We start from the raw sequence: 13,015 nt of genomic DNA, 5'->3' as shown, positions 1-13,015 counted from the left end.
ATATAACATAAAATTAAAGTAAAAGCACAAAATGACAAATTTTAAATTCTACCCCTTATTATTAAATGTGATTTTCCATTAAAATGATTGTACATATAAATACTATTATAACAAATTGCATTATACCTTGATAAAATCTGATCATCTAGGATAATCAAAATTAAACCCATATATCTATTTATCTTAAAGGAAAAAAAACTAATACTAATCTCACCCCTCTCACTAATCAAGGTTACAAGAGAAATGCAAGGATGGATCAGATCACGACCACCAGGAAACAGACGGATCCGCACTAGAACGCCCATATTATCTAAAACTGTCAATTATGATAATATTCTATAAATGGGCCCCAAACCTTTTCAAACTGTAACTTTTTAATCTTTAATATTATACCTAATTTTCTCTAAGTTCAGATATGACATTATCTCATGTAACCACTGTGCTCGAGTCAATGAGAATTCATCTTTCCATTTCATAAAAACTGCTCGTCTGGCTATCAATGTGCTATAAAAGCTCTTGAGGTGCCAATAAAAGTTTATCCAGTTTGCACAAAAAATTCAAGCAGGGCAGTTAAAGGGCAAGGATCTAATTTAATCTTAAAAGTTGTTGACAAATGAAAAAAAAATCAATGGTACGAGTTGTCCATATCTCCAAATCCCATCCCCCCCACCCCCCAAAATAGAAAGAAAGAAACAGAAAAGCAGGAAAAAAGGAAAAGAGAAGGAACTCTGGTATCCAGTTCAGATGATCTAATTCCTTTTCCTGCCTAGATCTCAAATAGGGGAAAGAACCAGGACGTGGAACTCAGGAACGTAATAAGAATCCCTAAATATTCAACCCTGCATTCTCCAAGTATGGCTGCCGTACCTGCAAAAACATATTATACTTCTTCCTTAGATTGTAATTTTCTCCAGGGGTAGACAGGCTAGCTCATGTGAATCTGCCACTCCACTCCTGATGTCCACTCCACTAATGACTCAGGAACATTCAAAGGTCATGGTGCATGCAATTCACTTGTTGAATTCGACGCATAAGTGTGAGATTGGTGATGTATTTCCGTGTTGTGTTTGGATCTGTCTTGAAGGGGAAAGTTCAGATTGACTGTCCTTGTGCTGGATTGCAGCATTCTTCAGTGGATAAAATACCGGTGAAACCTGGGCATGAGACATATCACGGCTAAAGTCGAGTGCAGTGGTTAGTGCAATGCTGTTATTAGCACCAGTGGCCCTGGTTCAAATCCTGCACTGACTGGAAGATGGTTGTATATTCTCCCTGTGCCTGCATGGGTTTCCTCCAGGTGCTCTGGTTTCCCCCTCATCCTTCACTTCAAAATGTATGGGGGTTGAGGGTAAATTGGAGTATTTGGACAGATATAAGGGTCAGAAAAGCCTGTTACTGTATTGTACATCTAAATTTAAATTTCAAAATTTAATAAATTAATCTATTTTATCCATATTTGCAATGCATAATAATTTCTACCTATCTGTATTTAGTGACATCATTTTGGCCAGCCAAAGATGATTGGATAATTTCCATGCCAATCAAGCTAGATATGCTGCTGAACTGAATTTTTTTTTGTATGTAAAGAGTCATAGAATTACAGCACAGAAACAGGCCCTTCAGCCCACCACAGCCTTGCTAACCATGGCACCCATCCATATGTATACAATTATCCTGCATCAGGTCCTCTGAACCTTAGCTGCTCAAATGCTTCTTAAATGTTGTGAGGGTATTTTTCTCCTCCATTACCTCCATTGCAACCACCTCGAACTTCTGATTGCATTCCTTCACTGGCTGCAATATTTTTCTGGAGAAGTGGAATATGTGAAATATTGCTTTTAAGGAATATATGGTTCAGCACTGCATCGAAGGCCGAAGGGCCTGTTCTGTGCTGTAGTGTTCTATGTTCTATATATTACATATTTAGTACAAGCAACAGAGAATGAATTTGTTTATCATTCTCTTTTGAATGTAGTGGTAAACCTAGGAACAATGTGCTGGAGAGCAGGAGACTTCTCCTAGTGTCCTTACAAATAATATCTCTAAAGCAGGAACATCTACAAATCAGCTGAAAGTTTATCTCATTGGTGTTTACTTGCACATTAATTGCCAATCTTTGCTTTAAAATAATGGTGCCAATCTTGCGGAAGCAACTTGATCTGGACAATATATTTTTTCTAAAAGGATTGCTTCCTGAAAAAAAATAAATTGGGGATTATGTTAGGCAACTTCAAGCTGAACACAAAGATAATTTTGGATTTGTTGTATCACATAGGAAGTTGAAGAAACATTAGCAGAAGTAGTAGTTTATTTATATAGCGCATTTTAAAAAACGCACGTTGATCCAAAGCGCTGAACATACAATTAGGAATAAATTGGTTACTATCTAAACGATGAAAGACAGCCAAAATACATCAGCACAGTCGTCTTTTTACAGCTTAGAACTTTGAACACTAATTATTTAAACTCTAACCCATTTTTCCCGATCGCAGCAATGAACAACTTCCCAATTTCAAATGAACAAGAATGCTATAAACACCAGACTTCAAAGAACAAGTGGTAAACACAAATAAGCCAGTCACAATTCCGTTTGGATGTTACAAAAAGTCTAACTGCAGCCATTTTAGGGTTGGTATACTGGCATCGGCAGGAATTAAATGTTTTTTTAAATTGAATTTAGCATTGAGTGCATACTCACCACAAATCTAACAGAATGTATTGCAGCTTTTGCTTCATTGACAAGACATTTCTGCTGTATTGAATCTTCCTCAAGACAAGAAATCCTATTATTAAGTACATTCATTATGCCATTGCCTAAATAACATGTACATCAACATGCATTCAATCTATATCAATGTAATGCACAGCATCTGTATATGTGAGATGCTTTTATAGCCTGCCTGCACCTATCCTGACAAAGGCATGCCAAGGCCTAAGACAACATTTGCTTAGCACCTGCACTGAGTGCAGGCCTAGGCATGTTTGGACAAACCAAAACACCTTGGTTTGTTGGCAAGATATTAATAGAAGTATAATATGACAGGAAATCATAAAATAGGGTATACTGTGTCGAAAAAAATGGTATGTGATAGGAAAATCTTAAGGAGAAGTTTGTGGTCAGCAGCCCAATATCCATGAAGTACACCCAAAGGTGTTCAGGAAGCAAAATCTTCATAGTCCAGTGTTATCGGCTATAAATTGCTTTGAGACATTCCACTGGTAAGGCAAAGGTTCAATAAAAATGTAAATGCTTACTGTTCCACATCAGTAAATTAGACAAAGTCTCCTTAGTTTAGAAATAAACAAGCACAACCATTACTTAGAATATTGTGATCCATTTCTTAACCAGCAAAGATTAAATGAAATTGGCTTTTGCATTTTGCACAGGATTTCTTGATGTTGAATCAATATTCTCCTCCAACACCATGCCTGATTCTCATTTCTGTAGTCAGGCTGCAGATTTGCTTTCAGCCAATTTCATCCCTAGTGCTTTTTCATAAGTAATCTTTTACCATTAATGTATTATTTTCTGTCCATACAGGTTCAGTTGCAAACACTGTTCTGATCCATACATATGCAGTCATTCCCATCTGCAAGGACAAGCTGCAATGAACTACAGCCTTGATAATCTACACCGATCTAGTCTCCGCACTCCCTCTAAACTTCCACCCAGAAGTCATGGCTACAGTCGAATGCTCAGTGCCAACAATCAGGTAAGATCAGGTATGAAATTTTGCAATTAACCATACCCCAGGCTGATGAGGTCCATTGAACGTTGGAGCCAATCTGCGGCAACATGTCCCAATTAATAGTAAATAAGCTAAAGGGGTAAGGAGATCCTGTGTAAACCATTTGAAATAACAAGGTGCCATGGATGAGTCAAAGACAATGTTATCATTTTGTTAGAGCTGTATCTTTTCACCTCCACGATCAAGTGGAGAATCCAACAAAAACTCACAATCCAACTCCTACTTATTGAAGTTCAGCCCCAGGGCATTTTAAGACTCTTGTGGACATAATGTCAGTCTTGTTATTATTGAATATAGTACCATGTCAATTTAAGGTTGAGCAGTCAGAGTGGACTACCCCTTGGGCAGCCTGAGGATTGACAGCGTGGGCAGTAAAAATGCATTGCTTAGTGCAGTAAATGGTTCATCTGTTAGCCAAGAGCTGTAGCTACATTTATCTGCTGCTAGTAACTGTATTCTGTGAAAGTTTAATTGGCAGATGGGGGATTTGAATACCCACCACCAATGAGATATGTGTCCAAAGGTTTAGGAGATGGAGAGAGAATCAATGAAGGATTAAACAACTTGGCCTAATAATTATTATATATAATATAATTATTCAGCAAATGAATGGAGGAGGTTTCAAGAGTAGTCCTTTCCACAATGATGCAGAGTCCAATAGGTAACTGCAATACACAAGACTATTGTGCGACCATCTTCATCCAAAGGTGTTGGTCTCAGCTTTTTCTTGAGTCTTCAGCCAATTCAACTTGCTCCACTCGAGATAAAGAAATATGCATTAGCCCACCAAAGGTTGCTGGAAAATATCCATGCTCTATTACTAAGTCTGCTTTTTTCACCACATGAGTTTCAGATAAAGACTGGCTTCATCTAACATGAACAATCTTACCATCCACCTTTGAGCTTGCCAGCATTGCTATCATTGGATCCCCTGCCATCAACATCTTGCAAGTGATTAGAAACTTAATGGAATAACTCCGGTAGCTACAAGAAGCAAAAAAGAAGATGGGTATCCTGCAGCAGTTGACTGACCTCCTGACTCCCCAGTGTCTTAACATTATCTCAGAGACGAGATTCAGCAGTGCAATTGCATGTTCTTTTTTGCCTTTTTGAATGCAGCTCCAACAATATCCAGAAAATTCAGTGCAATCCAGGACTAAACAGCCTATTTATTTGGCACCCTATCTCTCATCCTAAACATGAACTCTTTCCACCATTATTCACTCTGCAACATCTGCAAATGCATTGTAGCAACTTGCCGCAACATGTTTGAAGGCAGTTCCCAAACCTTTCGCCTCTACCTAACAGCAAGACCAGGGAAGCAGACCCAAGGAATGTCATTACCTACAAGTTTTCCCCTCAAACAAACACGATCAGGACTTGGAAATATGTTGCATATCCTTCACTGGTTCTGTGACTAAATCCCAGGGCAATGAGAAAAAGTTCAGAAGATTGTTGTATCTTCTCCTTTTGAAGTGGAAGAAGGAGATTGGTTATGTCAACCAGTAAATGAAAATTAGGCCTTGGTCAGTGGGTTAGAAATTTGAATCCCAAACTGGATTGGCACCACTTCAGATGATGGATAAGATCTCCTCTTGAGATAGTGGATAAGATCTCCACTTGAGATGATGGATAAGATCTCTTTAGATGGTGGGTAAGATCTCCTCTTTAGATGGTGGATAAGATCTCCATTTTAGATGGTGGATAAGATCTACTCTTGAGATGGTGGATAAGATCTCCACTTTAGATGGTGGATAAGATCTCCTCTTGAGATGGTGGATAAGATCTCCTCTTGAGATGGTGGATAAGATCTCCTCTTGAGATGGTGGATAAGATCTCCTCTTGAGATGGTGGATAAGATCTCTTTAGATGGTGGATAAGATCTCCTCCTTAGATGGTGGATAAGATCTCTTTAGATGGTGGATAAGATCTTAACTTTAGATGGTGTATAAAATCTCCACTTTAGATAGTGGATAAGATCTCCTCTAGATGGTGGATAAGATCTCCTCCTTAGATGGTGGATAAGATCTCCTCCTTAGATGGTGGATAAGATCTCCACTCTAGATGGTAGGTAAGATAACATCTGACTATTCAGGTTAAACTTGATGCTTATATATAAAATAGCTAGGACTCTGGACAAGTTTTGCATCTCAAAACAAATGAAGTGATTGTTCATTCCATTATTGCTAGTGAGGATTCAAGTGCAATTTGGCTGTACTTTTTCCCTCTGATACATTTCAATTGTGATGGATGTCTGTATAAACATACCCTCTTAGTAGATTAACTTAAACAATGTTTGCTGTTCAAATTGTAAATATAGAAGCTTACAGATCATTCAAGGGTAATGAATGCCTGAATTATGGAAAGCCGTACATACACACACACACACACACACACACACACACACACACACACACACACACACACACACACACACACACACACACACACACACACACACACACACACACACACACACACACACACACTTGGGGATAGATTCAGGGAAAACACCTGTCTGTAAAGGCGGAGGTTCTTTGCCCTTATGCCTAATGACGTACCTTTCTGAATGCGCCGTGGCTGGCTCCGAGGCATCGAATCCAATCCTTCTCGGGGAAGGATAATCTCCGCGCGCCTGACCTGAATGTCCAGCTGCTGCAAGCAGCTGATTAAGGGGAGTCTGATGATGCCGTCAGCCCGCGACCCATCTTCTCACTCACCCCTCTCCCTCCATGATCCCCTCAAGGCAGGGGCATCAGGCAGAACAGTGGGGGCCAGCGAAACAGCATGGGCCAATGGAAGTGAGAGCCATCAGGGAGGTGGGAGCCTTTGGGACAGCAGGGCCTGGTGGGGCTGCAGGGTCCGGTGTGGCAGCAGGAGCCATTGGAAGCCATCAGGGCAGCAGAATCCTTCGAGGCAGTAGAGGTCGGGGGCAGCGGGGGCCGGGGGAAGCCTGCAGGGGGGGGCTATGACAGCCTCACTGGGCTGCTTCGGCCTCAGGGCCACTCTCTGTAGCTCAAAACACAGCAGAGCAATGGTTGTCTTCACTACCCATAATCCCCCAGACAGCTGGGAACCACAGAGCGGTTCCAGCTTTTGGGTAGGGAAGACAGCTGCATATTTATGATGAATGGCACTACGGCACCAGTCGACCTGCCTCCATCGGCTCTGGAGGGCGCTCGACGCACCTCTCGATATGAATGCGACGCTGGAGCAGATTTTTTAGGGCTGCTGTCTGAAAGGTAAGTCTTAAATTTTCGATCCGCTCTTGTAGCCGGCCTCCAGGCAGAGGCCTGACATGAAATGGCCAACAATCTCTATTTTTTCCCCCTTCTCTCTCTCACTCTCTCCTCACCCTCCCCCACCCCCCACTTCTAGTCATTGTTCGTTCTTAAGTGCTTTTTTTAAAAAAAAATTATTTTTCACACTATGAACCATACTGACCAAAATACACACAGACATTTCCCTCTTGAATATACACAGTGTCATTTTCTCCCCTTTTTCCCCCCTCCCTTCCCTCCCTCCTTCACCCACCCCCTCCCCACCCACTCAACGTTCAACCTATATAATTCATTAAACAATGTCATCACACAATGAAAATAAACAAGAAATTTGTGTCTTCTACTTTTACATACTGGGTCAGTTCATTTCGTCTTCTCCTTCTGTCATTTTAGGTGCTTTTGATGCTATTTGTTTCAACCCTGGTATGGTTCAATATCAAGCGAATTTGTATATTTTCCAATAATCAGAAAATTGAGTTGCAAAAAGCAAACTATTCATTAGCTAAGTGCAGCCTGTATTCCTTTTTAATATTTCTGTGTGAAATAATACAGTAAAGATCTTTGGAAGAACAATCAGGGCACAGGAAATGGTACAACAAGCTAAGGATATCAATAATAAGGATTTTAATGGTGATAGAATATTTTGGTGTTTTAATCTGCTGTGTGGTGCAATTTGATAACATCAGACTTCATATATGATCATTTTCCAGTACATGGAATACATATGAATTTACCCAACATAAAAGAGCTTGCTCCTTGTTTCTGAAAATCCTTCTGCCCGGTCTTTTCAGGAAAGGATAATTTTTGAGTGATTTAAAAAAAGAAAATTATGCTGCTTCTCTGTCCCCTCCCACTCTTGTACATTTCTCTGCTTCTAATGCAGGAATGCTAATAGTTCTTTTTAATGATGCTTTTACATTGAGAATGGCATACAACTAGTAATATTATTAGTGCGAATGTTGAATTTAATCGGTGGATGAAAAAAAGAAAACGTTATTTCAGCTCTGTTGCATTTGTGCTGAGTTCAATCAGAAATTCTGTTGAGCGATAAAGTCAACAGCAATGTGCTTTAATTTCCTCGTGTGACTTGCCATCCGGTGTTACAGCTTCACGTAGGTCAGGTTTAAGATGCTGAGGAACATGCACGGTGAAATATGATGCATCTAATTTTAAGTATTACGTACATAGTTTTAATGGATCTGCTTTGACAGCTGCTCCCAGTGAATATAAATTCAGACTTAGTAGCCTTTGTTGCAAAAGTATCCCTAACTCTTTGGCTTGGCTTTGCGGATGAAGATTTATGGAGGGGTAATGTCCACGTCAGCTGCAGGCTCGTTTGTGGCTGACAAGTCTGATGTGGGACAGGCAGACACGTTTGCAAGGGAAAATTGGTTGGTTGGTGTTGGGTTGTTCCTCCTTTGTCTTTTGTCAGTGAGGTGGGCTCTGCGGTCTTCTTCAAAGGAGGTTGCTGCCCGCCGAACTGTGAGGTGCCAAGATGCACGATTTGAGGCGATATCAGCCCACTGGCGGTGGTCAATGGGGCAGGCACCAAGAGATTTCTTTAGGAAGTCCTTGTACTTCTTCTTTGGTGCACCTCTGTCTCGGTGGCAGATGGAGAGCTCACCATAGAACACGATCTTGGGAAGGCGATGTTCCTCCATTCTGGAGACGTGACCTACCCAGTGCAGTTGGATCTTCAGCAGCGTGGATTCGATGCTGTCGGCCTCTGCCTCTCAAGTATTTCGATGTTGGTGATGAAGTCACTCTTATGAATGTTGAGGATGGAGGGGAGACAACGCTGGTGGAAGCGTTCTAGGAGCCGTAGGTGATGCCGGTAGAGGACCCATGATTCGGAGCCAAACAGGAGTGTGGGTATGACAACGGCTAATCTTTGTGAGGTTTTTCAGTTGCTTGTTTTTCCAGACTCTTTTGTGTAGTCTTCCAAAGGCGCTATTTGCCTTGGCGAGTCTGTTGTCTATCTCGTTGTCGATCCTTGCATCCGATGACAATGAGATCCCTAATTATTGTTTATTTGAAAGTATAGGAATATTCCAGGAACTATTTACATTTCAACCTTCCATCAAAGAAAGTACATTAGATCAATTTTAAAGCTGAAGGAGCTCAACACAATACTGGAAATAATTGCTGATACAATTACAGGGTGCTCCCACTACAAGACCAATCATGGCAACTCAACAAATTCCTCAGTTTGCAAAATTCTCAATCAACTTAGCTAAGAGGTGATCAGCCGTTTTACAGAAGCTCAATAAAAAGCCATAAATCTTGAAGACTCAGCAACTCCACACATCCCGCAGGAAGATGGACTGCCATTCGTTGAAGGAAATTACCTGAAGTAACCATCCCTACAAAGTGGCTTTCATCCTCATTTCACAGAGCCACTGCAATATATACTGGCCACATTATATTTTTCCAAACATTTGACAGACCTTTATTTTGTGAGGGCTTCACTGAAGTCGTAGGTACAAAATGGGCCAGGGTTTGGCTTTACAATTGATGGGTAGACCCAGATTTGAGAGATGAAATGTTAGTGTATAATCTATTATCCCACTAACTGCCTCCAATTTGAGAACATTAACCTGAGGAGTGGGGGAATGCAGAGTTGGAGGTGATACAAAAATAAATATATTAAATGTATTTTACAAAGGTAACTGGCTGGGTTCAGAAGATCAATTTGCAACTTTGGTGCATTAAATATTTAGTAGAAACCTTGTTAAAAGTTTAATGAGATAGCCTAACGTGAAACAAATTTGCCTCCATTAACAGGGAATGTGTTTACTTTATAACAGATGGATGATGCTGATTTGAACAGACAGTTCGAAGTGGTATGTGAGTCAGTCTTTGGTGAAATGGAATCCCAAGCTGTGGAAGCTCTTGACCTGCCTGGCTGCTTTCGTATGCGAAGCCACAGCTACTTGCGTGCTATTCAAGCAGGTTGCTCACAGGATGATGACTGCTTGTCTGTATTTTCTATGTCAGCACCCATGATGCCTACTACAAGTGTCAATGCTATTAAACCCAGTGCATGTAAGTACTGAGAGTGAGAACAAGGATATCAATGGCTCCTTTTTAATTGAATGGTTCAATTACATCCAAATCCACAGACCATGCTCCATACTCATTTTAAGCGATTTGTATTGGAGAGTGATATAGTGACTATGGTAACAGGGTTTGCCATATACATTTTTATATCTAGATGGAGTTTAATAAGCTACAAGAGATCCTTAAATAATTAGTTCAACTTTTGGCTGAACGAATTTGCAAGTAGGATTCCAGGCATAAATGTAGATTTTGCATGACACCATTGGTGAATATTTTAATTTCCTATTGCTTGGTTTTTTTTAAAACATGGTATTTACTTTTGTTCTCTGTGATGAGCCAAATAAACTCTCTGCTGGAGGAAGGAGGAACTGAGTGGGTTCAGCAACAGAATGGAGGGAGAGGGAAGGGGTGAGACGGTGGCCAGCAAGGGATTGGTGAAGCAGGGAGGAATAAAGGATGAAGGACAGATGGATGCAGCTGGGGAATGGTAAGGAATGGGGTTGGGAGACAGAAGCAGTTGACCAATGGGTGCCAGACAAAGAGGGAGAGAGAGTGAAAGGAACATGGAGTAACATGGGCCAGGGGAAAGTGAAAATGGAAATTTCTGGTGGAAGGGGATAAGAAGGAACAAAAGCCACCAGCGCTGGAATCTGTCAAGTAAAGAAGGTGACCACGGAAACTATGAGGGGAAGAAGTAAAGGACAAATGAGACCAGATGGAACTCTTCAGGGGAGGAGATCCGGTGGGTGCAATGTATTGCGTAGATATGGATGGAACCAGGAGGGGAAGGGGAATTAAAATGGGTTAGGGAGCCAGAGAGGAGGGAGAGTTGGGGAAGACTAGAAGTCAATTGGAAGAAGAGAGAGAGAGAGAGAGAGGAAAACACAAGAGGTGATGATTACCTGAAATAAGAAAACTCAGCATTTGTACCAAACAGTTGTTGTTCTTCTCATTTACATTGGGTCTCATTCTAGAAGTGGAGAAGATTGAGGATAGAGATGAGGGAGTTAAAATAGCAAATCATTATACTAAGAAACTCTATTATTTATTACACGTTATATAATCCTCAAAGACAAATGATATGGTTATCAACATAGATGAACAGTTTGGATTAGAGCTAAGTGCTAAGGTTTATCTTCTCATGTCTCAAAATCAAGATGATCTCCCACAGTTTTGCTGCCTTAACCTTACGGCCTGTCAAAATTAAAGCTGTAACCTGTAATCGAAGTTCAGGCTGACGAATATGTCAAACGCCAAATAAACTTGGGCAGACTCAATTCATTTCCCTCTGACCATAAATCCTTCATAAAATTGTTGGAACTCGATTGGTAGTTACCTTTAGAGAGGTTACCAGATGTTTGAAGGTCAAAGGTTTACATTGCTGCTCTGAGCAGTGTTTTTACAATGATGTTCAAACAGATTGTAGAGGCTTTGTGACATTTAACCTGTAAGTCGATTATCTAAAGATTTGGATGCCTGAAATAAGAATGGTTTTGAAAACACATAAGCAAGAAAATCTCCCTTTTGAGGGCTAAGACTATTTTAGCTAATCATTCGTCTTGCTGTTGACTGTGCTTTACAAATTTAACTAATCTTTGTTCTACAACTCCAGAAATGTTGCCTTGAAATTTCTTGTCAGCCCGAAGTACCCTGTATATAATAACCCATTTTTCATGGAGTAGAGAGTGAATACTCAGTCTTCTGGGATGAATTTGGCTGCTCCATATATTTGAAAGATACTTCATATTGCCAACCACACTTGCACAGACTTTTGTCTTGTTGGATGTGTACAGAATTATGGCACACATAGCACCACATTCATATTAATGGTGCCAAGAAAAATGAAGTTGTATTGTTGCAAAGCACATCTATTGCTGGGCACTCACACACCAACAAGATTTAAAAACTGTATGTGGTACAGAGGGCCTCCTTCATCAAGTCCTGGCCCAGCACAGAGGACCTAACACAAGCAAATTCCCTTTTACAATATGTTCTTACTGCTCTACTTTGGATTTTCAATCTACCTCACATGCCAACTCCTGTAATAATTGATTCCAATACCCCACCATATCACCCATCCTAGCTCTCTAAACTCACCTGAAGTTATTCCCTCCACTCTCCCTCCTCTTCCAGCAAATGAACCAACCTAAACTCCTTCTAGTTTGGATTATCCAAAGTGGAAACCCAAGTAGGAACTGATTAACTCTCATCCGCTTCCCTGACAAACTTCACTTACAGGTCCATGTTACCAATCCAACCCCTCCACACTGACACCTGCTCCACCCACATCCTAACCCTTGGTTACAGGCAGGCCCTTCACCTCCATCAGAATATCAGACTCCCAGCCGTCTGGTACCACCCAACCAACCAGCATAACCCCAATCTCCAGGACCATTGATTACACTGGACAACATTTTTTTTTCAAAAGGTTTGTTTGCTGAAAAAAATGGAGATTATGATAGACAGCTTCAAGCTGAACACAGAGATAATTTCAGATTTACAGTATTCACATAGGAAGTGATACCTCCTTAAGCGCACCCTTCCCCACCTCCAGTTTAAATTCCATACAGAATATTTTGGAGGATCAAGAACCAAGTTGGAGATGCATTAAATTAACTTTTATTGAATTTCACATTTTTTATTGCATAATGACGCTAACCTAAAGATGTTTTGTTGCTGACTTTCAATTGTATTAAGCATCTCTTGTCAGTGTTCAACAATATTCGGCCAGCAATGATGGATTCCAGTTTCCATGATACCGCTTTTCCATAGTTGCAATGTTCTGGTGAAACTTTTCACCATGTTCGTCACTATCTGCTCCAAGATCAGCAGGGAAGAAGTCCAAATGGAAATGCAGAGAATTAATTTTCAATGACATGTTTCACTTCATGATTTGTATGCTTGAAGTAGCCTTAAAATATAACA

At 40.6% G+C, this 13,015-nt stretch overlaps 1 protein-coding gene across 1 annotated transcript in view; it reads left to right on the top strand.

Moving 5' to 3' along the window:
• Positions 1–13,015, top strand: part of LOC138741543 (disks large-associated protein 2-like) — a 272,962-nt gene that overhangs the window by 227,794 nt on the left and 32,153 nt on the right. Inside the window, exons 4-5 of the mRNA XM_069895779.1 lie at positions 3,542–3,713; positions 9,838–10,075. Coding sequence (XP_069751880.1) covers positions 3,542–3,713; positions 9,838–10,075 — 410 coding nt within the window. The remainder of the gene's footprint in view (positions 1–3,541; positions 3,714–9,837; positions 10,076–13,015) is intronic.

This window comes from Narcine bancroftii, chromosome 8, assembly GCF_036971445.1.
Source record: "Narcine bancroftii isolate sNarBan1 chromosome 8, sNarBan1.hap1, whole genome shotgun sequence".
Taxonomy (NCBI): domain Eukaryota; kingdom Metazoa; phylum Chordata; class Chondrichthyes; order Torpediniformes; family Narcinidae; genus Narcine; species Narcine bancroftii.
The sequence above is the reverse complement of the archived record's forward strand: the minus strand, read 5'-3'. Positions and strand labels throughout refer to the sequence as shown.